Below are 27,216 nucleotides of genomic sequence, written 5' to 3'. Positions count from 1 at the left end.
CCCCCCCCGAATACATACTTCATTCATTGTGACATTTATTACACGGCTGATGGGATCTTGATGGGTCACAAGCCCATAAACCCAATCTTCATCTTCATCTGGCCTGAACACTTCAACCTCCTGACCTTGAATACTGCAGATACCTAGCAAATGAAAAGAAATGCACATACTGTTACTTGAGTATCTTTTATTTTCAATAACTAGTGTTAATCACTTTGTTGGACCGATTATAGCAGGATTCCTTTAAACCAATGGTTCTCAACATGTGTAACCTCAGGAATCCACATTTGTCCTTGGTCATTAAGTCACGACGGAAGTCGCACTGCAGTGTGGTTTGCTGTGCTGTGATGGAGCTCCATCCATATTCATTGCTTGTACAGCTCCCATACGCGCATGTAGAGGTGCCGGGAGCCAGAATGTGATGTTACTCTGGTCCAGGTACCTGTATAGAACAAGCGAGGGAGCTATAAGCACCCAATACATGTATGGATGGAGCTCCCTCGGTGCCATACCCCCAGCCTACCCCCCCTCAAGCTTACACTCGGTGCCGAGCAGCATATTTTGAATGGCCGCTCTGTGTGAGAACGGACAGTGCTGCGCTAGAAGGAGGCTGAGGAGCCTCTCATCTAGAAAAGTTAAAGGCATGCGGGGACCCACTGAACACCAGGTTGCAACCCACTTTTGGGTCACGACCCACCAGTTGAGAACCAAGGCTTTAAACCATACAGTCCATTTCAGAGAATAAATCAAATCAACAAAACAAAACTGCAATATTATCAGAACTTTTCAAAATGTAAAAACAAAGTCACACTTCTAACCTCATAAAAATACCAACTCTAAGGAAAGTCGTTTTTTGTTTCAGGAAACAATATTTTTCAGGGGTTGTAAAAGGATACTAGGGAGGCAATGCAGTATAGACAGGAGCAGGCACATAAGGGCTAGGGAAAACAGGCTGGTGTCATTAATTAGAAGATATGGAAGCTGTCATAGTTTAACTTGCTTTTTAGAAATACTATTCACAATGCTGTTTTGTTAATCCTAAGACTTTAAACCTTTTTTTCGTTTTTTGCACACACGTTATAATCCACATTTTAGGCCTGAAAATTAATTAAAAAAAACCAAAACATTATTTTCTGAAAGCCAAGACCTTGTAGAATAAAATGGTGGCGGTTGCAAATTTTTAAGTCGTACGATATTACAATACCCATTTTTTTTTGTAAAATATAAAAGATGAGGTTACAATGAGTAAATAGATACCCAGCATGCCCAAGTTAAATTAAGTTGCATGCGTCCGAGAAATGGCAACAAAATATGGCACCCCAAATTGTTCACAGGCGACGCTTTAAAAGCCACTACAGGTCATCAGTTTAGAGATATCCATGAATTTTGGACCTAGAATTATTGCTCTTATTCTGGCGCGTGTGCCGATACCAAACATGTGTAATGTGCTCGTCTTTTTCGTATGTAGGTGCACCAGACGCGTGTTAGCATTAATGCGGACGTGCTCGTGGGGGCGGAGGCCTTTAAAAAAAAATTTTAGTTTTACATTAATATTTTTTTTTTAACTTTTTTAATTTTACTTAATCGTCACAACATAGAGGGGCTTAACAAGCCCCCAATGTGATAGCATATTAGTGGTGACAGGTACTCTTTAAGGAGATACTAGGGGTCCAAAAGACCACTAGTGTCACCTTTCCACTCTAAGCTATTGGAGCGTGGAGCACGCTCCAATAGCTTATTGCCCGGCTTCTGCAGCCGAGCCATGACAGCTATGGGACTGGAAGCGATGCAATCGGCGTCGCTCACGGTCCCATAGAGCGGGTAGGAGATCAGCGAAATAATGTTCATGGTCTCCTCCTCGGCTTCCCGCCGACACCCAAGATGCCGGTCCGGGGCCCACAGGAGGGGCAGCGGAGCCCAGGAAACAAGGCGGGGGTGTCGGGGGCTTGCACTATCCCGACCCCTGGAAGCGATCTGGTGGCAGCTGAGCCGCCAGAACCGTTTCCATTGTAAAGCCGACAGTCGGCTTTACAAATGTAAATGGAGTCCCGGCGGCTATAGTCTGTTTAAAGTAATGAGCTTTTGGAAACATTGAACAGTAAGTAAGTGTTTTGGAGCAAATGAAGGCAAAATACTTTATAATTTCCCTTCCTTGGGAGGACCTACTTAGAGTTTAATACTTCTTTAAGTACCCATATTTCAAATACAACAGTAAGATCTTAGAAATGTGTGAAATCAACCTCGTAAAATGATCTCCTGGATTTTTCTTGAATTAATAACATCAGTTACAGCATCCTTCAGTAAAGGCTGTTCTTTCAAAACCAATTTGTGGCTGTCTACTCCCATCTGCTGGAAATTGAAAGGAGAACATGTCATTATTTTTCAGAGAGACTTTTGTTTCTTAAATAACTGCACTTCTCCTTGGAAAATGGGCTACCTGATAAAGACGAAGTGTACTGGCATCTGGAAGGAAATGCAATATTTCTTCTAGGAGAAACTCTATAGGGACCAGTGTTCCAAGTCCTAGCTTATCCACCAAAGTTGTGAAGGTCTACAATGTTAAAAACAGTTTGTGTTAGATTTTCACTTTATGACATTTCATGATTTCAATGGTCTTTATAAACATACACTATATAAACACATGTACCTACTAATTTACTGATTTTCTTTGTACTCCAACACACAGCACAATAAATGACCCAGTGACTGACAGTCAAGAGAACTTTAAGCCTATGTTCAGAGGCTCCCACACTGCTAGGGTTAAATGCTCGCTTAGGTCTAGTGTACCTGGGAAAAGGAGTTTTTTTTTTTTATCCCCAATTATGTAGGCTCTATCAACAGACTTGAATTATATGCGAGGAAGCTAAAAGGACAGTGTACAAGCCAGAGCACAGGAAAGACCAGGAGAGTGCCGACTGCCAGGGGAGCGGGGATCAGGTAAGTAAAACAGCTATAGCCAGGTACCCTAGGCCTAAAGTGCCATAATTCTTCATTGAGAGGTGACAAGTTACACAATTGTTTCAGCAGTAGATTAAACCTCACAGCATATTTGTCTAGAGGAAATCGTCCCCTTACAACAGCTGCCAAAACCACACATCTTTTTTCTAGAGCAAACATGAAAACTAGGGATGCACCAATACAGATAGTAGTATTGATATCAATAGCGAGTATTTGGGGCGAGTACTTATCCAAATGCTCCGATACTTAACTCCGATAACGGAACTTACGGTCAGAGGGAGCTCTTCCTCTGACTGGCAGTGCTGAGGGAGCAAGGGGACAGCTTCCTTTCCAATCAGGAACCCGGGCAGGTTATGATCCGCCTCCCTGATTGCCTAGGAAGCCGGATTCACTTGTTGCTAGGCAGCCTGGCTTCCTAACTAATCAGGAAGCCGGACGGCATATCATAACCCACCTCCCAGCTTCCTGATTGGTCAGGAAGTCCCGCTGCCTAGCAACATGTGAAGCCGGCTTTCTATGCAAGCAGGAAGCCGGGAGGAGTGACTGACAGTGACTTCGGGCTGCGGGTCATGGTCATGTTTAGATCCCCTTCTTGGCCAGGCCATTTTTCAGTATTCAGCGCTGCGGTACTTTGACCAAAGTTTATTCCATCATGCAACGCTGTACTGAAATGAATTTTATACCATTTTTTGGGGACAGATAGAGCTTTATTTTGGTGGTATTTAAACACCACTGGGGGGTTTATTTTTATTATAATTAGGAAAAATTACAGAAAATGTTGAAAAAAAAAAGTTTTTTTTTACATTATGTTAGGAAACATTTATTATTACCCAGTTTTTTGGTAAAATATAAAAGATCGGGTCACGTCGGGTAAATAGACACCAAACATGTCAAGCTTTAAAATTGCGCGCACCCGCGAAATCGCAGAAAACTACCATACCCAAAATTGGCCATAGGCGACACTTTAAAAGCTTTTACCGCTCATCAGTTTAGTGTTATCAGTGATTGATGGCCCTAGACTTATTGCTCTCACTCCGACGTTCGCGGCGATATGTAACATGTGCGGCGTAATGGGCGCAATCGTCTTTTTTGCACGTATGCGCCCCAGACGCATGTTTGCATGCGTGTATGTATGGGTGGGTGACTTTAAAAAAATGTTTTGTTTTTTTATTCTTTTTTATGTGTAACTTTAAATTTTGGGGGGGGGGACTTACATTTTTTTTCCACTAAACTTTATTGCTATCACATACGGGGGCTAATAAACCCCCCCTATGTGATAGCAAAATATGTGACAGGTCCTCTTTATGGAGACATCAGGGGTCTCCAAGACCCCTAATGTCACCTAGGACCCCCCAAAAGAAGCTGATGAAGCACAGATCTGCTCCATCAGCTTCTTTCCAGCTTCTGAAGCTGGAGAGTGACACAAGAATGCGGAAGTGATGTATTATACAACACTTCCGCATTCTTGCAGAGGAGAGGGGACCGGAGGGAGCTCGTGTACCGAGCTCTCTCTGATCCCCTGTGTCACAAGCGACATGCTGATCCCGGGCTCGCACCGGGCACAGCGGAGCCCGGGATCAGCGGGACAACGGCGGGGGCCGCGGAGGGGGGCACCGATCGGCACCCCATACACGTGATCCGCCGTCTCTAAATTTCCCGCTCGCGCCGAGCGCGAGGGGGCGTGCCTGAGCGGACGTCCGGACGTCTAAAGACGCCCGCTCAGATCTAGAGAGCAGGCAGTTAAAGAAACACACATAGGCACATGTACTGGACACATCAGTCCCCATTAAGATGAGAACAAAAGCTTCAGTGCCAATACAGACAGAAAGTGTAACTTGCATCTGTTTTAGAGCAGTGCAGACCAATTGTTTTGACAGTGTGCTGGTGTTTTTTGAGCCATTAGACATAAGAGAGCACTAGGTGGGCATCAAGAAGGAGGAAGCCACCAATTGTGACACCAGTGTATACAAAAGACAATTTTAATAAATTGCATTGATACTTTTCAAACCTGTTGTGAAACTCACATAATGCAACTAAATAGCCCATTTAGATATTACTAGAGCACCAGCACAGGTTGCAAGAATCTACAGTGAAACTCCAGCCAAAAATTTTTTTTGTATATTTTGGGTTTGGATACAAAAGGGATGAATTAGAACTAGGATGGTAGAGCTTTATCTTGTATGGTGATTTATATAACTGAAGACACTAAATAAAAAGAAACTTGGAAAATATTCCAGCCAGCACCTGTTTTCATCTGCTTCTCTTGACAATTAACTTACCAGAGCAGGCCAATGAGTGGGACAAATACGGCCCCCTTGGATAATAATAGGTTCCTTCCTTGGTGACCAAACTAGTGGTCCTTCCAGTAAGATAACCAAGACATCTTCTCCATGAACTTGTACCCAAGAAGGTTTCCTAGAACTTTTTGCATCAAATTCCACATATACCTGAAAGAAATAACTTGTATTTATGACATGTATACTAAAGAAATAAATGCAATAAAAGTAGGTTATATACAACTTAAAAAGCACTGTCACGATGTCTAGAAATTTGTGGTATGTGATATCAACCCAATGAAAAATAACCACTAAAATTCCCATAACTATGGAAAAGGTTAGCAGAAATTAAGATTTCTAAACACAAAAACATTTTAAAGTTGAACTTTACATATAAAAAAAATTGCTGGCAGAAAGGTTTTTAATTGCAGAAGAGAGACAATCGTCTCTTGCACATCTTGTCTCTTACCTGCCTGCCAGCAAAATGCTTTAGATTATACAATCGAGCAGTGTACTAGCTCGGCATGCATTGGTGACAGGATGATGTACATGCAAATAAGAGTTATGTTATCTAAGCCAACTAATCAAGGTGGCCGAAGATGCCAAACCTGGACAAAGACTGGGCAAAGAGGGAAGCAATGGCAAAAGAGCAGGCATGTACTGTGGAATTTAGGTGTGCTCTTAATCTTGATAAATGTGCTTACAGCCACTAAAACTAGTGTACAAAAGCCAGGGTATAGCCAAGTAGCATTAAAACATGACCTGTTTTTTTTTAACAGGTAAAAAAAAATTGAAAGTTGCAGGCCACCATTTGGTGACAACCTTCTGAAAATGCAAGATGGCAGCTGTCGTACTAATTCAACCTCTTAAAAAGGAGAACTATGAGATGAGTGATTTTTACTCAGCCTCATAGTTCGAGCCGACGTGTGACAATAAAACTGTCACACGTCGGCTCAATAGATCGGGAAGTGAGCGAACACATACCGGCGCTCACTCACTTCTCGATCTATCCCTGCAGAGCTGTGACTGTCACTCACGGTTCCCTGCAGGAATTCCCCCCCTCTCCGCTCCTCCAGCGATGACTAGCGGAACGGACGGGGTGGGTACAGCCTCTAGATAGGCAGAGCCAGCTGTCAATCACGCAGCTGGGTGGATCTCGACAGTAATGTCGGGATCCGTCCCGGCTGCAGCGTCTCAGTATACCGCGAGTTGTAGTTTGCGGTATACTGAGCTTTGAGTCACGGAAGGACGCTAGTTTGTGTTCTCCCGTTACCCTTAGGAGAACTATGGGCAAAACACTGACCCAATAGTTCTATTTTAAGTGCTTGTCATCAGGTTACAAACCCAGAATCAGTGACTCAGAACAAACAACACTTTTTCATAATGACAGCCAGACAAATGGCATTTTTAGGAAAGTTCAGTAATGGCAGTCTCTATATTTTTCTTTATTGATTTTCTAAACATAAATATGGAATAGACCAACTCAATGTGAATGAGCTTGTCATTGTAAGGTATCATTCCAAAATGTTGCTCCCATGTTTGAGTATAGTTTGTAAATACAATGAAGGGAATTTATCAAAACTGGAGCAGACAAAATCTGGAGCAACCGTGCACGGCAACCAATCTTTTCATTTTTAATCTTAACTGAACAAACTGAAGAGAGAAGCTGATTGGTTGCCATGCTCAGCTGCTCCAGATTTTCTCTTCCATTTTTGATAAATTCCCCTCAGTATGTATATGGGAGCAGCCATATTTGCTTACTATAAATACAGGACGATTCCTGCATAATAGTGCTGTATAATATTTATTCCTTGCCAATCCTCTTACCCAACTGCTGGTGTACCTGTCTGACTGAAAACAGACAATGACATCACAGCCCACGTCAAGCTTTGCCAGAAATCACACAAAAGCGTTTACTTTAAGCCTCATGCATACAAGCCTCTTCCACTAAATACAGAAGTTATCTGGGAAGTCTAAACAACTTTAAGGGCCCATTCACACCACAGCGGTTGGGTAAGCACACAGTACCGGTCCTCTTAGCGCACTTTAGCACCAGTACCTGGTGCTACCTGAAATGCATTGCCATCCATTTGAATGGCCCCCAAACTCGCATCACAGCAGCCGTGTATTGTGCCGCAATACCATGTATTGCAATGAGAAAAAGTAGTACATGCATTATTTTTTCCACCACAACCAAGTACTGTGCATTTAGCGCAGTGCTATGGTGTGAAAGGGCCTTTATCATGGTATAGACGTGTTTACACGGGTTAAGGCAGCTACACAGTCACAGAAAAATCTTGCTTCTGTAAATGCAGCTAGACTGAATGCACCTAGATGCTGCTAAACATTTAGACACGCATTCAGCCATAGCAAAGCATTACATGCTTCCAGGTGTGTTTAGAAATGAGCTCCAAACATACCAGGACTCGTGTATTTTCACTACCGTGTGCATGTGTTTAATTGTATAGCACATCATGGTAATACTTCAGAACTCATTTGGGTTCATTTACAAAGGCAAATAGGCTGCTCAATTTGCAGAGGAATTTTTCCTTAGCTTGGTGAATGTATTAATTGGCAAACAATACCCAATCACAGGAGATATAAAAAAAAAAAAACATGGTAAATGTAAAAAAAAAAAAAAGATCTCTGGTGATTGGGTGATGGAATTTAGCAGAACTTCCTCTAAGTTAAGAGAAACTTCCCCTGCAAAGTGAACAGCCTATTTGTCTTTAGTAAATCAATTCCATTATCCCTGGGCAAATATTGTGCTCCTCATTTCCCTCCCACCCATTTACCTTTTTAGTCAAACAAAAAATCCACTATGTGTCCCATGCCAACCAATGATCCAGAGCCAAGCATCTGTGCCCACCACTAACAGTCCGCTGGTGACGTCAGGAAAAAACAATGCAAGTAACTGCATCACCCAGGCAGTGCCAAGGGCAGCCAAACGAGGACACGCCCTCTCTGTAGTGAGGAAGGCCATATCATGTGATCACAGATTTAGGGAAGTAAAAGGGAGGTGAGTATTCCTAGTGATCAGCTTTAAATGAATCTTTTGAAAAATGCTAGATGAGTGGCTGTCTTTGGCTTCAGTATTAACCCTAAACAAGTATGACGCCATTTAAGTCTTCAGATGTGCAAGGGCTGAAGCCATTGGATGTTTAGGACCTGTGACCATAGCACCATTTCGTGGGAACATAACACACATATTTTGTTAGATTTCATGTTTGTTATTACTTTCAGTTCACTCAAGTTTTTATCACACACATCTACTGAATATACTGCATGCATGTTAATTTTTTATTGTATTTTGTACATAAATATCAATTTGCCAAGATTGTTGCACATATTTTTGCTCCTAAAAGTACTGCCAGCTTCTGCCCCACTTTAAGGAAAAATGCCAGGATTTTTTTTCAAATCAACACTTGTTTGTGTCGAAGTTAAAAGAACAAAACAACGAAATAGTCACCCAAAGCTCCCAGTCGGCATCTTCTTAGACCGATCCCTGGACTATCTCTCCCCTCCTCTGCAGCCTAAGGTCTAGTAAATCATCACTTCTATACACAGTGCATAGATGTGAGGACGTTGAGGAAGATTCCAATGTGCTGGGACAGGCTGGAGGGAGCAACGTGTGACAGCTGGCCCTTGCGGCTGGGAAATTTGGGTGAGTATATCTTTATTTTATCACCTAGAAACAAATGAGCACTTAACCCTTGCGGAGTTCTGCTTTAAAAAAAATTGACTTCTTATTTGAGATACGAGATAAAATACACATTCATGAGAAATAATACACATTCACAAGAAACTAAAGCTTCCAATGGTAAAATGTTAATTTTATATCTAAATATTTTTCATAGGAAAAAAAAAAAAAATCACACCAATGCAATATTTATCTCTGTGAATTGAGCTAAGACGACACAGCAGGTTAGTACTGACACACCTCATGGGGCTGGGCACAAAAATGCTGTTTATCGGCATATATTATTTTAAAAAAAGAAAATAACTATGTAGAGATTGCTAACTTTTATTAAAAAAAAGACACAGAACAGTGTATTATTGTATAGGTATGCAGAAGCTGTATCCAATTCTGCATATCTGGCTTTATATTATAAATTTCTTCTAATATAAAGTCAGGTATGCAGAATTGGATATAGCTGTGCCACACTACAGAGTGTTCATGTTCTTCATAATATTAAGAAACTGACCTAAAATCATGATTTTGTATTGCTTTAGAAAAAATGTGACCTGTCCCTTTAAGAAAAAGTATCGGTAATTGGTATCGGCGAGTACTTGAAAAAGTATCGGTACTCGTACTCGGCCTTAAAAAAGTGGTATCGGTGCATGCCTAATTTTAATAATGTCATAAGAAAAATATCATGAAATAAACTAAACATATGTAAAAACAACTTCCGCTGCTTTGTGAATTGACAAATATTTTACATCGACCAGATATTACTTGCTTTTCACTGGTGGATTGATTCATTAAAGTGAGTCTGTACTCTACCTAAAGCAGCAAAACTAACCCCCTACACCTTTGTAGTAAGAACCACGAGGTGCCAGACAGCACCCCAACGATCACTGTTCTCCAACTTGAAGCACCATGGGAACGTACAGAACTGCCTTCCAAATGACCAGGAAGAACCATTAGATTTTTATTTGCTGCGTGTTTCCTATTTAACCACTTGCTCTCCGGAGCAATTTCTTAATATTTGCTCCCACGATAAAAATCAGAATTGGCTAGAAAACAGCTTCAGACCCCCAATGATATATTTTCTGAAAGCAAAAGCCCTTTAGAATAAAAAAATGCTAGTTGCAAATATCAAACCGATATTTTTAGGATAAAATACACTAAAGTGAAATTTACTGCACAGAAACAGAATATAATATCCAATTTTTTTGTAAAATATAAAAGACAGGGTCACGCTGGGTAAATAGATCCGAAACATGTCAAGCCTTTGCGTGTGTCCGTAAAACTACAATACCCAAAATTTTCCATAGGCGACGCTTTAAAAGCGTTTACTGCTCATCAGTTTAGTCTTACCAGTGATTGATGGGCCTAGAATTATTGCTCTCACTCCGATATTCGCCACAATATGTAACATGCATGGTGCAATTTTTGTTTTTGCACATAGGCGCACCCGATGCGTGTTAAGGTTATATGTGCACGCACATGGGAGGCGGGCGGACTTTACAAAATTTTTGCATTTTTTATGTTGCTTTCATAATTTTTTTTCTTTTTTACACTCAACTTTATTGGCATCACATAGGCGGCTAAGAAGCCCCCTATGGAATAGCAAATATGTGACAGGTCCTCTTTATGGAGACATCAGGGGTCTTTCAGATCCCAAAGAAGCTGATGAAGCAGAGATCTGCTTCCCAAGCTTCTTCTCCTGACTAAGAGCCAGAAAATGTACACAGCGACACCGAAAGTGATGTAATACAGTGATCAGAGGAGAGATCAGCGACAAGAAGCCTGCTGATCTCCCTCTGATCAGTCAGGGGAGACCCGCCGTGCTGGTCCCAGGCCTACACGGGGGACAGCGGAGCCCAGGGAAGCCATCGGTAGAGGGGCGCACAGCGATGCACCGTACAATCGATCCAACGGCTGTACAGCCATCGGATTGCTTGTACTTAAACAGCAATTGCCTGCTGTTTAAAATTATACCAAGAACATGGCTGCAGCAGCAGCCGTGTTCTTCGTATAAGCGGTTCGGGACAGGACTTTTTTTTGCAATGGGCGGTCCTGGAGTTAAGATTTCTAATATTTCTCCTAATTACCTGTTCTGGAGAAATAACAGAAAGCAAGAGAAAAAAACTCTCCATAAAGAGGGGAAATCCCCTGTCATTGGAAAAGATGTCCACATCAAAAGATCTCCCCTTAATTCCTGTTCAACTCTACAATTAACAGGTAGCATGAGCTTTGCTGATTGGAGAGCTCAAGCTCGGATTCAAAAGGGGGATGGGTTGAAATTCTGCGGGGAGACCACTGCTTCCACACAGAGTGCAAGAATCCATCTTTACAGCATGATGGCAGGGGACAGGCTTTTCTACTCAGGCTGTGGCTGCCTTCTCAAGAAAAAAAATTATATATATATATATATTAGTGTATTGTTAGTCTAAACAACTGTTCACAGACCAAACTGGTTTTCTGATAATGGTATAGCTGCCTTCTATTGTTTCTCCATTATTCGTATCTGGCGTACTCACAATGGGATATTGTTATGGGGAAACTTTCCATAAACACCACGCCTAGGCTGGTTAAGGCTTAGTCAGGCTCTCTGGCACCTCACTGACTGTTGATAGCATAAATAATACTATGCTGCCATCTAGAGTTGGAAAAAGTGAGATATATCTTGCATAGGTGTTAAGGATTGGGAAACCAACTTTTCCTAATAAAAGCCAGCAGCTTAAAGTGAATGATGGACTTCACAATGCACCTCTTATCAAGGAGGACTTCACCATGCCACTCACCATGGAACTTTGACCAAGGAGGAAGTCACTGAAACAAAAAGAAAAGTCAGGAAATCACCAGCACTCAGTAGTAAAGATAAATATGTCCCTTTTATTGGACAGAAAGTGCCACAGACATCCAAATAAACCGACGTTTCGGGACCGCGCAGGGTCCCTTCCTCAAGGCAGAAAGATGTGACCGGTCATCTAAGGGATGAGATGGGATGTAAAAGGGACATATTTATCTTTACTACTGAGTGCTGGTGATTTCCTGACTTTCCTGTGTTTGCACGGCGCCATCCGTGGTATCTCATCACTGCGAGCACCACTTTTTTCATATCTGGCCGGGACTGCTGTGAGGAGTGCGGAGGGTCTCTCCATCTACTTACAACTGAAACAAAAAGGACTTTGAGAGAGACTGCAACCCGTAGCCATTTTTCCTGTGGACACTTAATTGCCACGAAGTTCTGTTCTTTACAGAATGTGCAACTGGAAGCCAAGTACCTTTAGGCCTGGTTCACACCTGGGCGTTTTACAGTGCTGATCGACGCGCTGTAAAACGCTGCGCATGTGAAAACCAATAATTAGCATAGTAGCATATTCCGTACGCCCAGGTGTGAACCCAGCCTTAGTGTATCCTCCAATTAGAAACCATTCTATGTACTAGAACGGAATATATTAGTGGGTGCATGTGTAAGTTTGTGTGTAGCAGCCTGAATGTTTGTTTTGTATTGCTTTTCCTGTAACTGGGTTGTGCACACAGCATTTTTGCATAGTAAAGTACATCAAATGTTACTGGGTCAGTTTCCTTGAGCTAGACTGCAATATTTCTAAAACTTGTGCCAAGCATTACATTTGGGGGCTCATTCTTGGGATAAGCTTTCCAAACAAAACCATTTTGGAGATTTAAAGTTAACATTTAATTGGGCTTTAAAACGGAACTAAAGCTTGCATTGTGGTGGGTGAACTTTAGCCATAATGTGCAAGTATGTACATTATGGCACACTCCCCTTTCAAATGCCCACCTCCAGAAATGCAACATCCATGCTGCCCCTCTTTACTATCATCTACTCCCAGTCTAATTTTGGGTCTGCAGTCTTCGACCATCTAGATTGGCCAGGCCGACACACCAACACAATCACATGGGTGTTACTTCTTCCCTGCTGGCAGGCAGGGAATGAGATTGTATAGCACAGTGGTTCTCAACCTATGTAAGCTCAGGACCCACATTTGTCCTTGGTCATTAAGTTGAGACCCAAGTCGTATCGCAATGGAACACACGGCAGTGTGGGCTGCTGTGCCGGAGCTCCATTAATATGTGCATTGCTTGCACAGCTCCCATGTGTGCCCGTAGAGTAGCTGGGAGCCAGAATGTGATGTCACTCCAGTCCAGGCACCTCTACAGGACACGCAAAGCAGCTACAGTATAAGCAATGTACATATGGATGGAGCTCCCTCGTGGCCATACCCCTAGCCGGCCCCACCTCAAGTCGACACTTGGCGCCGGGCAGCATATTTTGAATGGTTGCTTGGTGTAAGAATGGACAGTTCTAGGCTCGGGGGAGGGTAGGGGGAGGCTGAGTAGCCTCTCACCTAGAAAAGTGGAAGGCATATAGCGACCCACTGAACAAGGGGTCGCGACCCACTTTTGGGTCACGACCCACCAGTTGAGAACCAAGGGTCTAGCAGAAGACACATACAGAGTCTCTTCTATGAAACATACCTACCATCTTTTTAAATGGCACGTTTATTTCCCCTTTAAGAAATAAGAGACAGTGAGCACTCAAATGCTTTGAAAGTCTTGTACAACAGTTGGAGATTTGTTAGCACACTAATCTTCAGCTGATAAATCGTCAGTATTTTTTCCCCCACAGAAAGGTGATCAACCACTTCATGATACAAGCAGTAAAAAGAAGAAAAAAAACCACGGACATTAGAAAAAGATGACAGCAGGTCCCATGATCATTGCAATGGACACATCAGTTCTTCTGTCAAACGGCTGGAACCTCCCTATGGTCCATATACATGAGATGGGAGAAATCTTAAAGTGGAAGTAAAGGTACGCTTAAAACGAGAGAAAAAAAGCCGTATTAGGCTAGTAAGTACAGCATATTAGCACATTATTAGGGCTGCATCTAACGATTATTTTCATAATCAATTTGATTTAATCGATTAGTTGTTGCAGCCCCACACATTATAGCAGCCTTACTTGTCATACCGATCCCCTCCAGCGCTGCACTCTTCCTTCACTGGCTTGTTCATCTTCTCCCCAGTCTTCTTCCAGATTCAGCATCTTCTGCCTCTTGAGTGGCCGGCTGGCATGATGTAACCCCAGCACATGCGCACAGTTACTTCATCTTGGCATGCCGGGTCTGTGGGATGAGCTGAGCATGCATGGCTCAGCTTACAGAAAAGAAAAAAAAAAAGTTTGCCGACAGGTAGAAAAAAAGCTTTTATGGCAGAAGACATTCTCAGTCTCGTCTGCCATAGAAAGTCTACCATTCAGCAGTTTTTTGGGGGGGAAAGCTTTACTTCCACTTTAAACACAAGTTGGTTGATGTGCCTGCATCAGCCAAGCACTACACAGGCACCTCAACTGCTGCATAATCTCGGGGTAAGAAAAGTTATCAGCCAGGAAACTCACTAGTTTGGAATTTCTTCACCGGACATATAGTACCCACAGGTAGGATACAGTCTCCCAAAGCAACCGAGTTTGCTGAAATCTTAAAGGATTTGTTGACGCAATCACTAAAATGTCATAAAGGTGTATAGAATGTCAAAGGAATTTTTCTATATTTTCACATTTGCAAATGTCATGCTGCAATTAGGCCTCATTCACACAGATGCATCTTGTCTGCATCCAAGTGCGGAAACCCGTACCTGCACAGATGTGCAGTTTGGGTGTGCGTGTGACAGTGTACAGCCACGGATGTGTACGGCCCGTGTGCATGAGGCCTTAAAGCAGAACCTTAGCCTTTTATTATTATTCTGTGTGTGTAAACAAGATTTACCTCTCCTGAGGTATATCCCATGGCCTGATCACCGCTCGGTCTGCTGATATCACTATTTGTATTAACACCACTGGATGGATCCTGGTCTTTATTTAACCTTACCTACTATGTTACTACAAAGTAGAGCTTTTGATGCATTTCCAGCCATTGCATCTATGAGAGCTGAAAGGATACTGTATTTTGTATGCCTACCTCTCTCCTCGGCCATTCACAGAATGCTGCAGCTCTCATACAAGGAAAGGCTAGTGTCATCCGTACACCACCCTCTCTCATTCAGTGAACGCTGTGGCTCTCATACATGAAAAGAATAGTGGTGTTTGGATGCCCCCCTCTGCCCTCAGCCATTCACAGAGTGCTGCAGCTCTCATACACTAAAAGGATAGTGTTGTTCATACCCCCCTCAGCCATTTATAGAAAACTGCAGCTCTCATACATGCAGTGGTTGGAAGTAAAGCGAGAGATGTATTCAGCGCTGTTAAATTTAAAAAAAAAAAAAGCACTTTCAAGAGACCGAACGGAAATAAGGCAATGGGGTATACCTTAGGAGAGGTAACTACTGTTTACACACATGAAATTAAGAAAAGATATGCCTGGCGTTCTGCTTTAAAGTGTATGTCCACTTTTGCCGCCGCAACGGGATAACACCTAATTTGTATTCACATGTTCCCATATAGCAAAACCAAAAAAATGACATATTAACTTGCTCTATTCTGAAAGAAAGGTTTTAATGTAAACTACATTTTCCTCTGGAATGCAAGGGGGTGAGGAGTTATTATTTACCATAATTACCCCTGTATGTACTGGGAAATCTCATCAGTTGTAAACTAGATTTGAACACTGTCTGCCCTAACAATGGGTTCACGACTATGAAGCATGGCATGTAAATGAGAGGAAGCTACGTCTGTCCTCTTTGGGGACAGACAGATTTTCCTGTCACTTGAAATTGTAAAGAGAAGCCCAAATGCCTGCTCTAACGAGACATCTAAAAGTAAGAAATATATTTTCAAAAATAATTTTTAGATAAGCTGTGTGAATAGGAACACATTTGTCTGCAGGCACTTCCTGTTATATGTGACAATGCTCTGTTCTCGTCAGCCAACTGTGCTCCTGTGTTGTCACTCTGTCATATACTCTCTCCCAATGGAGATCAGTCAGTAGTGGCAACACACGGTATGCAGATATGGTCCATCGTGAGAAATTCTATGCACCCATCTTTGGAGCGCATGCATGTAAACAGGAAGTGGTTTGATAGAGGCTGCCCAAAATCAGCTGTTCTGATTTGCAACAAAAAGGTAATAACAAATTTTTTTTTTTTTTTAAAAGGTATAAACAATGTTGTATAAGGAAGAAAGCATGGCTACTGTTTTATACAATACTTCAGGAAACTAGATGTTATTTAGTTAGGGTTTACGTTATCCAGTTTAAGTTAGTGTGCAGGGTTAAATTGCAGCAATAACACGCACCCGGACATCAGACATGCATGTTATCACTGTGAGATTACATAACATGCAAGAAAACATTATGTGAAGAATAAAGGATTTCCTCCTTCACCTGAATATACTATCGCTACAGGTAGGGCTGCCATTCACATGGATGTGGGGCATATTGTGTGTGTATATGTATACACACATACACACACCTTGTCTTCTAGACATTACATTTCAGGTACTTATCAGTTCTAGTTCTGTTGTGTGAACAGATCTCAGCGAATCGTATTTGAGAAGTTGGCTTGCAGCACATTCTCTGAGTGTATTAGGAGGCGGTGTGATGACATTTGTTTATGTGGGTGAGTTATGAAATGTCCCCTAGGTTGTGGGGGCTCCGGAGCACCCTCCCCCTGTACAGGATATATACACACAGCTCTCTATGCAGCATGCGAGCGGAGGGCAGCAAGCTACGCGCACCGTGCGCTATGTTTACACGGTGTGGGGGAGGGGCCGCCAGCACCGGATTGGGGCCGGACTCGAGGCCTAGGCGGGACACTCCCGACTAACTTCCCTGCGTCCCCAGGTACAAAGTGGCTACTTACCGCCAGCTCCTCGGGCGCCGCTCCCTTCAGGCCCCTCACGGTTCCGCCCTCCCAGGCCCGCTTCCCCAGCGGGACAGAATGGTTGCCCGGGACTACCTCCCGTCCGCAGGAGCTCTCGCCAAACAGAAGCCTCAGACGCTTCCCTACTGGAGACACCGGGGCCGTCATTGTCTAGGGCCGCTCTCCACACGGTGCACCGAGCTATCACCGGACGTGAAAGGAGCCAGGCCTCTGCAGCACCCGCTGATACAACGCGTTACACAACAACGCCGCCCTGCGGCTGGGAGTGCAGTGTAAGGAGTCGACAGCGCCCCCTGTGACGAGGAGGAGAAGTGCGCCTAGAACAATAACACCAAACGGCCCTTCGTTGTGATTAGTTTAGATGCTATTTAATATTGGTTAGCGCCCCCTAGAGGAAGGGATCCCCAAAACTACAGAGAGTGCAACTGCAGCGTTCATAAAACGAGTGTGCAAACCACAGCGCCCCTTGTGGCTCGGAGTGCCTGCCAAGCGTAGAAACAATGCGATTGGTTGACGTAGGCGTCGAGAAGCCATGTTTAGACAAAGAAGCGAGGGTTCCTATTGGTTGACAGATGACGGGCTGGCTTCTATAGCATATGAAGAAGACATTTAGAGCCACTTGATTACCTTAACACATTTGCATGGCCATGAACGTTAACGAGAGAGAGAGAGAGAGTGTGTGTGTGTAAAAAAAGGTACATGGTCAACAAATAGTGACTCATGAAAATAAACGAAGTAGACAAGGTAATTTCTTTGTTGAATGGTGCTATTAACGCTACATTATTCTAAATGATAAAAAACAGGAGTACAAGCTCATTCAGGGTAGACTCATAGACTTGTAACTGAAATCTCCCAACGGCCTTGAGGCCCTTTCAAGTCAATGAATAACACTACTGAAAGTCAGAGATCCGACACACACTGGAAGCAGCAAACACTGAGAATCCAGCTCATCTTACCCCTAAATCAGGCTTTTCTGTGGACACAGTTGGGTTCGGACAATACTATTTCACCTAAGTCCTGAAGAATGCCACATCCCCTGAAACGCGTTGGGTGTAAACATGATTCCTAGCTAATAAAAACTATCAAACACTTATTCATGACTGTGCTACGTGTACCTCACCAAATTACCCTAAACTGTTACATGGTCAGTGTCAATCCACCTGTTACATTGGGCTTCTGTACTATTTCCTATGCTACATTGGTGGTTAGCATAAATGGCTTAATTATATTGGTGTTCAGGGGCAGAAAGATCGTGTTATGTTGGTGTTCAGTGAAGTGTCCCCAGTCATCGGTGTTTAGTGGAAGAAAGCATTGATGGTGAATGTCACCTCTTAATCGGTGTCAGTAGGAAAAGGGTCCCTATGCTTTGTTGATCAGTGGTTACGTTTGTCTGAAACAGGAGCTCCTCTAGCCCTGCCGATTCCTGCACCCTCTGTGCCAAAACTATATGGTACAGTCAGGTACAGTACTAACCACGTAGCAGTGTAGAGATCGGTCACCAGCACTCAATTAAAGTACAAATAGTAGTTGCTTTAATGAAGAATATCGGCACATAGGTTAGAATGGCAACATTCTGGGGTCCCTTCATCAGGGCGACACAGTGACCCTGCGCGGCCCCGAAATGTTGGCATTCTAACCTATGTGATGATATTTTTAATTAAAGTCACTACTATTTGCATTTTAACTGAGTGCTGGTGACCTATCTCTACACAGCTGTGTAGTTGGTACCTGACCATAGCATATAGTATTGGCACACAGGGTGCAGGTATTTGCAAGGCACCATCCGTATCGTTCACTTCGAACATCAAATCCATTACTTTCGGTCAGGGAGCTGTAAGTATATATCACTTCAAGGTTCCAACTACAGACCCGCAGAACCTGTCCTGGCCAGCATCCTAAACATCATCTAGCCCAGTGGTGTCACTAGCATCAGGCACTCAGGGCACATGCTCCGCATCTCTTGCTGGGTGCCCAAAGGCCCGACCCTGCCAACCTGTGGCTCCACCCACCACCAGGAGGCAGCCCCTCTTTGCATTCCCTTTACTCAAAGCTTTTTTCAAGTTCTTAAAGGCAGGTGGGTAACATGATAATGCATTACATTCCACCCAATACTGCCCCGTGTTCCTGCTGGCTAGAACAGGAATCTACAACCTGGGCCCTTTCACCAGCTCCATATGGACTTCCTGTGCTGCCAGCATGTGGATCTAGACTAGTACTGCAGTATTGACTGACTGAGGAAGGGGAAGCAGTGGGAGTTTCATGCCCATTGAGTAAGACTGGGTGCTGAATGTCTATAAATGTGAGGTAGGAATGGGGTTCGGATGCCTCTTATTGATCTTGATCCAAAACTTCAAAGCAAATATACCTGTATCAGTAGAAAATGAATACTTACATTTTTCCAACTCTGCTAGAGAACTGACAGACACTTTGAGTGCCGCTCTCCTGGTTTCCCCACAGTGCATGGTTCCTCCCACCAACCCTTATGTCACTACTGAGTCCTGTAAGAATGGGGAGGTTGGGGAACGAACCAGAGTGAGCTGCAGGGGGGTGGGGGGGATTGCTCTTGAATGGAACACCAATTCCAAAGCATGCACCAGGCAAGGAACATATTCAGTCCCTGTGCAGTTATTGCCCCTCCCTCTTAGAATGTAAGCTCTCTTGGGCAGGGCCCTCCTTACCATCTCGTCTTGCATTATAACTGTAATGTCCTCCTTATATTGTAAAATGCTGTGCAAACTGTTGGCACAATATAAATTCTGTATTATAATAAAAATTATTCTGCTTCTTTTTTTTTTGGGGACAGGATAACTTTAAAGTGTATGTCTTTTTTTTTTAGATGAAAGAAAAGCTCCTACCCTGCAGCAAGTTAAACTGATTGTATGCCCATTTCAAAATACCTCTTGGTACCTTAGGGCTTGGCTCGAAGGTTCCTTCGGCAAATTAGATGTACTTCACACCCCCTAACGCCTGACTCCAACACTCACCTGTACAACGATTCACCTTATGTCCTCCTAGCATTGCCACCTGACTGAACTACTCCTCTTCCGAGTCCCGTAGAGATCTACGACATTTATGCAAATATCCTTGTCCCTCCGTTAAACACATTATATCTGATCATTCTTCCATCCCCCTTATCCATTCAGCAACCCTCCACCTTCCTATATCCAAGTTACTACCCTTCAGACATTCTCCCAGACATTTCCCTATCCATTCCTCTCATACTTGCTTTTCCCTTGTTTTTGACCACATATTACATGTTGCAGTCTGTTCACAAACAATGCCTTCATCCGGAGTAGTTGTCTGTCTACCATTATATGCATTGTTTGTTTAGCGGTTGAAACTAGTCCAGTTTTGTATATCTGCATTCGAGTTTTTGTCTCAAGACAATGTTTGTGCTCTTTGAATACTTTAAGAAAAAATTACATGCTAAGAAAAAAAAAAAGAAACACTGTAGCGGAATAAGAATGCAGCAAATGATGAAGACTAGAAGTCTGAACTCCAGTCTAGAATGCTAAATCAGGATGAAAAGCTCTGGAGCCTAGAACTTTAAAAACCCAAGTAAGCTATGGCAGTATGTATTATTATCATTTCTAATCTCAGATGTTCACTTCAACACTTACATAGTGTCATGATTTATACAAGAAATATATACACTCAAAACATTGGTTGTAGGACTTTATTAAAATATTATAGAGAAATGATTAGGAGACAAAACTATCCTCTAACAAATCATTTTCTAAGTACTATAAGTGAAAAATTAAAGTATTTGCAGTCAGACGAATTAAAATTAAAAAAAAAAAAAAAGGAAAAAAAAAACAACAAAAAGAACAATGAAAATACAGAACACTTGTTTACAGACAGCTTTTCAATGTTTCACAGTTTTAGCTATCCAGCTGAAAAAGGCATATTGTTCATCGTCTACAAAAATATATTTCTGACACTCCGAGTAATTTATAAAAAGCTGGTCAGCTGTGCATAACCTGTAACAAACCAACACAAGATTGACCACAAAACACTGCACCTTTAGGACACAGGGTCACATCTCAGCTCAGTCCATGCGGGGTTAATACAAGATCACCCATTGCAGATGTAGGGCCACTGTACAGGGAGACATACGCTCTAATATCCTCTACATGCAGATTGGGACATCACCTATACAGGAAAATGAAACTAGTCAAGGCTCCAGGAAGAAAGAGAGTCTTTGTGAGGGACTTTCTTCACCCTCATCAATCCCATATCACATGGGACGTTTTGGGGGAAATAATGGAAAATAACAGAATCCCACATAAATTAGGGAGTAACAAACCAATTAATTACTATAATGCAAAGTATTAAAGCTATTAGCCAAATATTAAATGCATGGTCTGTATTCACAGATTATCACAAGGGCCCTCTGCTTATCTACACAAGCTCTTTTGTGGTGACCAGAACTTATGAACCCCTAGTCATCCACAAAAACCTTGAATGGGAGAAAAAGAAACCTGCTATGTGCATGTCATACGGAGTCGCTAAAAGTTTTGCATTGAGCTGATTTATGAAGCTGGTTTTAAAACAGTATAAAAAAAGGCTCCTTTTAAAGGAGAGCGGATAAAATACATGTTATATCACAGGATTCACGAGGAGATTATTTTCTGTGTGCTGGGAGGCTGCCGGTAAAAACAAAAAAACAACAACAAAAAGAAAAACCTTAAGACTTTGGTGAGTTGCTTCCCAGACATCCCAGTTAGAAGTGATTACATCCGCACTACCAAACTGCACCAACCTTTTCCTCTAACATATATATATATATTGTGCTCTGCATTGTTATAAGGACCCAACTCTTCCCTAATGAGTAGGGTAGGGAATACAGCCGATTTCTCACTGCATACTAGTTTACTTTGCTTAAATGGGTTCATTCTCATTTAGATTTAGCACACCTGCAAACACTTGATATGACATCAGAAAATCTAAACATGGATGACTAACAAAAATTACATGCAACTTGCTGAAATGTTTCAAACAAAAGCAGAAAAAAAATGACAGGAAATTTCCAGGCTACTTTGGAACCTGCAATCATGCTTTCTTCCTGCCACTGTTGGCAACAGGGCTGGGTGGAGATTAAGCAAACCATTCAGATACAATGGTATCTATAGAGAACATGTGGATTTTATGGTTGCACTGCAGAATTACACTGCAAGCTGTTGTCACTGCAGCTGAAATTTGGAATAGCAGTACCCAGTGCCATAAGGACCCTATGTATTACTATATGATAGGGTCCAGAGTTAATAAAACTGAAATCCTCTTTCCTCATTCAATTTAAAATCAGCCAAATAGATTTTAGGTGCATTAAAACAAAAAAAGAAATGCAAAATCTAAAAGGGTGGCCATACACCGTGCGAATTTCGCCACCCTTTCAGCCAGCATCCCTCGGTCAGCTGATTGAAGGAACCAGTCGAAAAATCTTCGAACAAACAGAGAAGGCAGCTAATGAGCCACTGTCTGAATACAATGAAGACTGCGGCAGATTCTTTGATCAACGCTCATAAGCGCAGATGGAGGAATCTGTAATATTGTCTTTGTTCAGCCCGCAGGTTGAATGAAGAAAATATTACAGTGTATGGCCAGCTTTACAGTTGGTTTTCTTTAGAAAGCAGCCACAGGTAGACATCCCTGTCTTCTGTAAATCATGCTGCATAGATGGACTTGTTGATCTCTGTGTGGAAGTAGTGCTCTCTTTGCAAAGGTCTGACATGCCCCTGTTAACCCAGGCCTATAACTCAGACATGAGCAAAGCTTGTGCTTTCTTGTGATTGGAGAGGTCTATCTTTGACATGGGGTGTCTAGCCTCTGAAGAGAGATTGCTGCTTCCACACAGAAAGGGTCATTCTCTGCAGCATGCTGGCAGGGGAAAAGTTTTTTTTAATCAGGGCATGGCTGCCTTTTAAAGAAAACAAACTTTAGGAATGCACGCTTTTTGTTTTGATGCACCTGGAATATATATAACGAATTAAAATTGAATGTTCAATTGGACTTAAACATAAATGTATATTTATACCTCAGGTTTGCGTCATCCACTATGAACCAACATGCATACATATTTACACAACAAAAATGCCAATATAAGCTCTGACTGGATAACTTAAGGAAAGGTTGTAATCATGTGAGACATGAAAACAATGAGTGATCATAGGAAAAATGGTCACATACTGTACTGCCAATTAATGTATCACTGTTAAATATTTTTGCTATTTGTTTTATAAAATAGCATTATAGATCAGATGGTCTGGTAGGCATCACGTATATTTATTAAAAAAATGTTTAAAATATACAGATGTTGTGGCTTTCTAGATACAAAAACTAAGATTTTATACCCCTCATACATATTACCATCAGGGTATCATGTCAGTTAATGTTCAAAGACCAACAAGCTGCCAAGGCTTGACAGTACCTATTACACCGATCATAACATACTGAGAGACACGCTAAATATATCCACAACATACTGGAGGCACAGAAACCATTTTGGCCATCAAATCCATCATCTGGAAATATAGAATAGTGTACTAAGAACATGGTAACAAAATTGACAATGTTTATTCAACACACAGGTTATTCAGTTACAAAATAAAAATAAAAATTATGAGTGCTTGAACAGGAAAAGCACTGTGTATCATTTGATTATTATAGTATATTGTGTAAAATATGAGATACCCACCCTCTTTGTTAAATAAAAGGAACAATCATATCTACAATAATCAGAGTTAACTCATACAGGCTTTTTCAAATGCCATACGCAATACCCCAAATTTAATTATAACAAGTTGACTAAAAAAAGAAAAAAAAAAAAAGGATATTTCTTAATGTACATGCAGCGGAGTAGAATAGGATATAAAGCGGTAAAAAAAAAAAAAAAAAAAGGGGAAGGGGGGCGGGGGTTAAAATTATATGCTATGTTTTCTATCAATAAATACAATGAAACAGATTCAACAGCTTGCATCCTACTGCATAATAAATAAATTGGTCAGTATCTTAAAGTATGTAAAAGCAAGGGGAACTTTACATATGTGTGCATGACTCAAAAAGCTTTTTTTTTAATTATTATTTAGAAAGAAAAACTTTACAACAAAAAGGTCCTTGTTCTGCAGCCTATCCCCATGAACCCACCGCACGGGTGCTGGCTCACGTTGCTTAGACATAACGTAATAGAAATGCTGAATTATAAAAAGTAGCTGGTTTCCCCCAAATTTGTCCAGATTAATGTTACAATTGATTTCTAAATATTGTATTGTAATGCTTCACAATGCATAAGGTTAAAAAGAAAAAAGTCATTTCTATATTTTTTTTTCATTCTGCTAAAATAATGTGACAAAAGGGAAAATGATTACTTTTACAAAACAAAATTGGTCTGAAATAGTTAATGCAGAGTCTGAAGCCTTTGGTCATACACATCCAATAATAACCAACTGAACTATGGGAAGGTGGATTCTGAGTCGTGGTGCCTAGCGTGACTCAAAATGGCTCCCCGAATCTCAGTTGGAGAAAACGGGGCAGGTTTAAGTGACAGCTTCAGGAGCTACAACGTATAAAACTATGGGACAAACAGCAGCTGGTCGCTCTAAGGGCTTATGTATACGTCTGTACAATTTACAACTGCTTCTTATAAAACAAAATCACTGGAAACGCCCAAGTAGCTAAAAAGGGATTCTGAATAATCTCAGTATTGTCTCAAACTGATGTAAAATGCTGGCTGAATACACCTGAAAGCACACTGCATTACCCATCGACACAAGGGACATCTTTATAGCTAATAATCTGTTGTAATTATTTTATAGCCAATAAGATTTGTAAAAGTGCTTCTTTGTTCTGTAGTATCATTTAAAGTGGGACTTCAGCCAGAAGGTTTTTGTTCTGCCAGGTTTTCTTGTGCCCCCATTGGCACATAGAACAACAAAAAAAGACAATAGTTCCACTTCAAGTACATATTTCTGGTCCTTTTGGAAAAATAATTTTTCAATAAAGACCATTATGAACTATCTTGTATGGAGATAGAAGTGATAAAATGATTAGCAAGTCCATTATGTAGAATGAGAAACAAGCAGCTCAGTGACTATGGGCAATGCAGGAATGCTGGTTGTGGGATTTAGTTTTTATGAAATCATATCAATAGCTTGTTTTGCACTTACCTGTAAAAAAAACAACAGAGGTGTTCTTTAAATGGTGGTTCTCATAGCTAAACTAGCAGCTGTAGCCTTACAGATTACCCAGATATGTATTGATGAAATGTGACTTAATTTATACCTACACGTACAAAAACTCCGTAACACTCAAGGTAATTCGAAGTCTGCTGGAGAAACAAGCAGGATACCTAGAAAGCTACAGAATGCACCTTGCATAACACAAGCTGCTTCCAGATCATGGCCAAAATCCAAGCCAAAAGAAACCTTTGTCTTTTGCTATCTCTGAACAACCATGATTAGCATCCTGTATGCAGATTTCATGGCAGCTCATGCACATAAAGCCAACCATGCACGGCTCCTGTTAAGAATCCTGGTCAGTTTGGTGAACATTTAAACCTAAAAAGGCACTTGTAAATTGAGATTAACCACCAACTATCTACAATTTATTACCCAGAAACCACAGGGGTTGCCATACATATTTAAAGAAGCAGCATTATAACTTTTGAGAGTTTCAAGTGTATTTTCACTTTTGCAGCCAAATTAGAATAACACCTATTTCATATTTGCTACATGTTCTCATTCACATTGCATAGGCTATAGAAAAACAAAAAATGCTTCTTGCAGTTTTAACAGCTTTTACTTGGGTTAGAGTTTTAAGGGTTAACATTTCTACTTGCTTATCTTTCTTTGTAATGTTAGGAGAGGCTGTGAGGCAGTCCGAGGTGGTTTGTCCATTGTATATTAAGTTAAAGAGAGAAACACAATCCTCAAAATTTCAGCCCTAAAGCCGGCCATACACCTATAGATTATCTGCAGATTTTCTATGGTCAGATGGAAAAAGTGGAGGAAGCTCCCACTGGGCCAAGCTTCAATATCTTGCTAGTCGGCCCCGCTGGCTCTCAAAATACCTGCACAATGTCTACATCCAATATGATTATTCAGGTATTTTGAGAGCCAGCAGGGCCGACTAGCAAGATACTGAAGCTTGGCCAAGTGGGAGATTCCACCATCCACACAGTTTAGCATAGATGGAGGAATCTGTTGTACTTTTTCCATCTGACCATAGAAAATCTGCAAATAATCTATAGGTGTATGGCCAGCTTTAGTCTTCCTTTAGGATAGCTCACCACAAAGGTGCTGAGAAAAACTTGGAATAGGCCATCTTGCCTGTTTTAACAAAACATCTTAAAAAGGTAAGACAAATGGTTTTTTTTTTTTATTATTTTTCTTCATGCCATGTGAATAGGATTACAAACATATAGAGGGGTTTTCACTAATTTCACTGAAAAAGTGGAAATACTTTTTAATGTTCCAAGCCACATTCCAACTTTACATGTGCTGGCAAATCAACAACAAAAAAATAGCATTTGAAACACAGATGATGACCACTGTTAAATATTTGGATTCATTTATGTAAATCAGAGAATGTCTAAGTGTATACTGCAGGACAGGCTCAGAGAGGTATCAGTGAGAGATTGAGGAGCCACATGTGGCTCATATACCAGTGGCCAGGGAAAATTAATTTAGACCACCACTTGTATGTCTTAACACAATCTTACAAATATACACAGGAAAATGTCAAAGTTGATTAAAAAACCCATACATACATTTTCAGTAACAAGGGAATCCAAATCTACACTGCCAGTGAACCCAAATAAAGAAAATGTCTATTTATCTGTGCACACACACAGTCACACACATGGCCAAGACATTAAGGGCCGGTTCACAGCACAAAGAGTGCGTTGGCCTCTGGAACGCAGCCCGACTGACTCCCTGTGTCCATGGGCGGGAGGGGGAGTGGCAGTGCATTGAAGTAAAACGCACCGCAGCCCCCCCCCACAGTGTGATCGCCAGCTCCCGAACGTGTGGCACATTAGTGCTTGCGTTCCAGTCCAGTGCGATCTGCAAAAATGCTGTATGCACTACTTTTGCAGATCGCACAGGACCAGAATGCAGGCACTAATGTGCCACGCGTTTGGGTGCCAGCGATCGCACTGCGGGTGGGGGGCATGGCTGCGGTGCCGTTGACTTCAATGTACCTCCCTCTTGCCCCTGAACGCAGGGAGCCGGCTGGGTTGTGTTCCAGTAGCCGAACACTCTGGAACGCACTCTTTATGGTGCGACCTGGCCCTGAGGGCCCATTCACACGTCAGGTCCATTGTGTTGTGCATTATGTTAAGGTAGGACATTGGTGCGAAAGGGTCTTAAGGACAGGACTACACGCAAAAATAAATATCTTTGCTTGTTGACATGTGTCTCATTAGCATCACATTGATTTCAATGTGCTACAACTGAGGGGGGGGGGGGGGCAAAAA

At 41.9% G+C, this 27,216-nt stretch overlaps 1 protein-coding gene across 1 annotated transcript in view; it reads right to left on the bottom strand.

Moving 5' to 3' along the window:
- Positions 1-17,149, bottom strand: part of KDM3B (lysine demethylase 3B) — a 45,489-nt gene extending 28,340 nt beyond the window's left edge. Inside the window, exons 1-5 of the mRNA XM_018569835.1 lie at positions 16,725-17,149; positions 5,238-5,405; positions 2,438-2,551; positions 2,241-2,346; positions 19-143 (exon numbers count right to left, since the gene is read on the bottom strand). Of these exons, the coding sequence (XP_018425337.1) occupies positions 19-143; positions 2,241-2,346; positions 2,438-2,551; positions 5,238-5,405; positions 16,725-16,892 (681 nt within the window). The 5' untranslated portion in view covers positions 16,893-17,149. The remainder of the gene's footprint in view (positions 1-18; positions 144-2,240; positions 2,347-2,437; positions 2,552-5,237; positions 5,406-16,724) is intronic.
- Positions 17,150-27,216: the final 10,067 nt, after the last annotated feature.

The sequence above is a fragment of the Nanorana parkeri genome, unplaced genomic scaffold (genome assembly GCF_000935625.1).
Source record: "Nanorana parkeri isolate BGI_ZX_2015 unplaced genomic scaffold, ASM93562v1 scaffold1406, whole genome shotgun sequence".
Classification (NCBI taxonomy): domain Eukaryota; kingdom Metazoa; phylum Chordata; class Amphibia; order Anura; family Dicroglossidae; genus Nanorana; species Nanorana parkeri.
The sequence above is the reverse complement of the archived record's forward strand: the minus strand, read 5'-3'. Positions and strand labels throughout refer to the sequence as shown.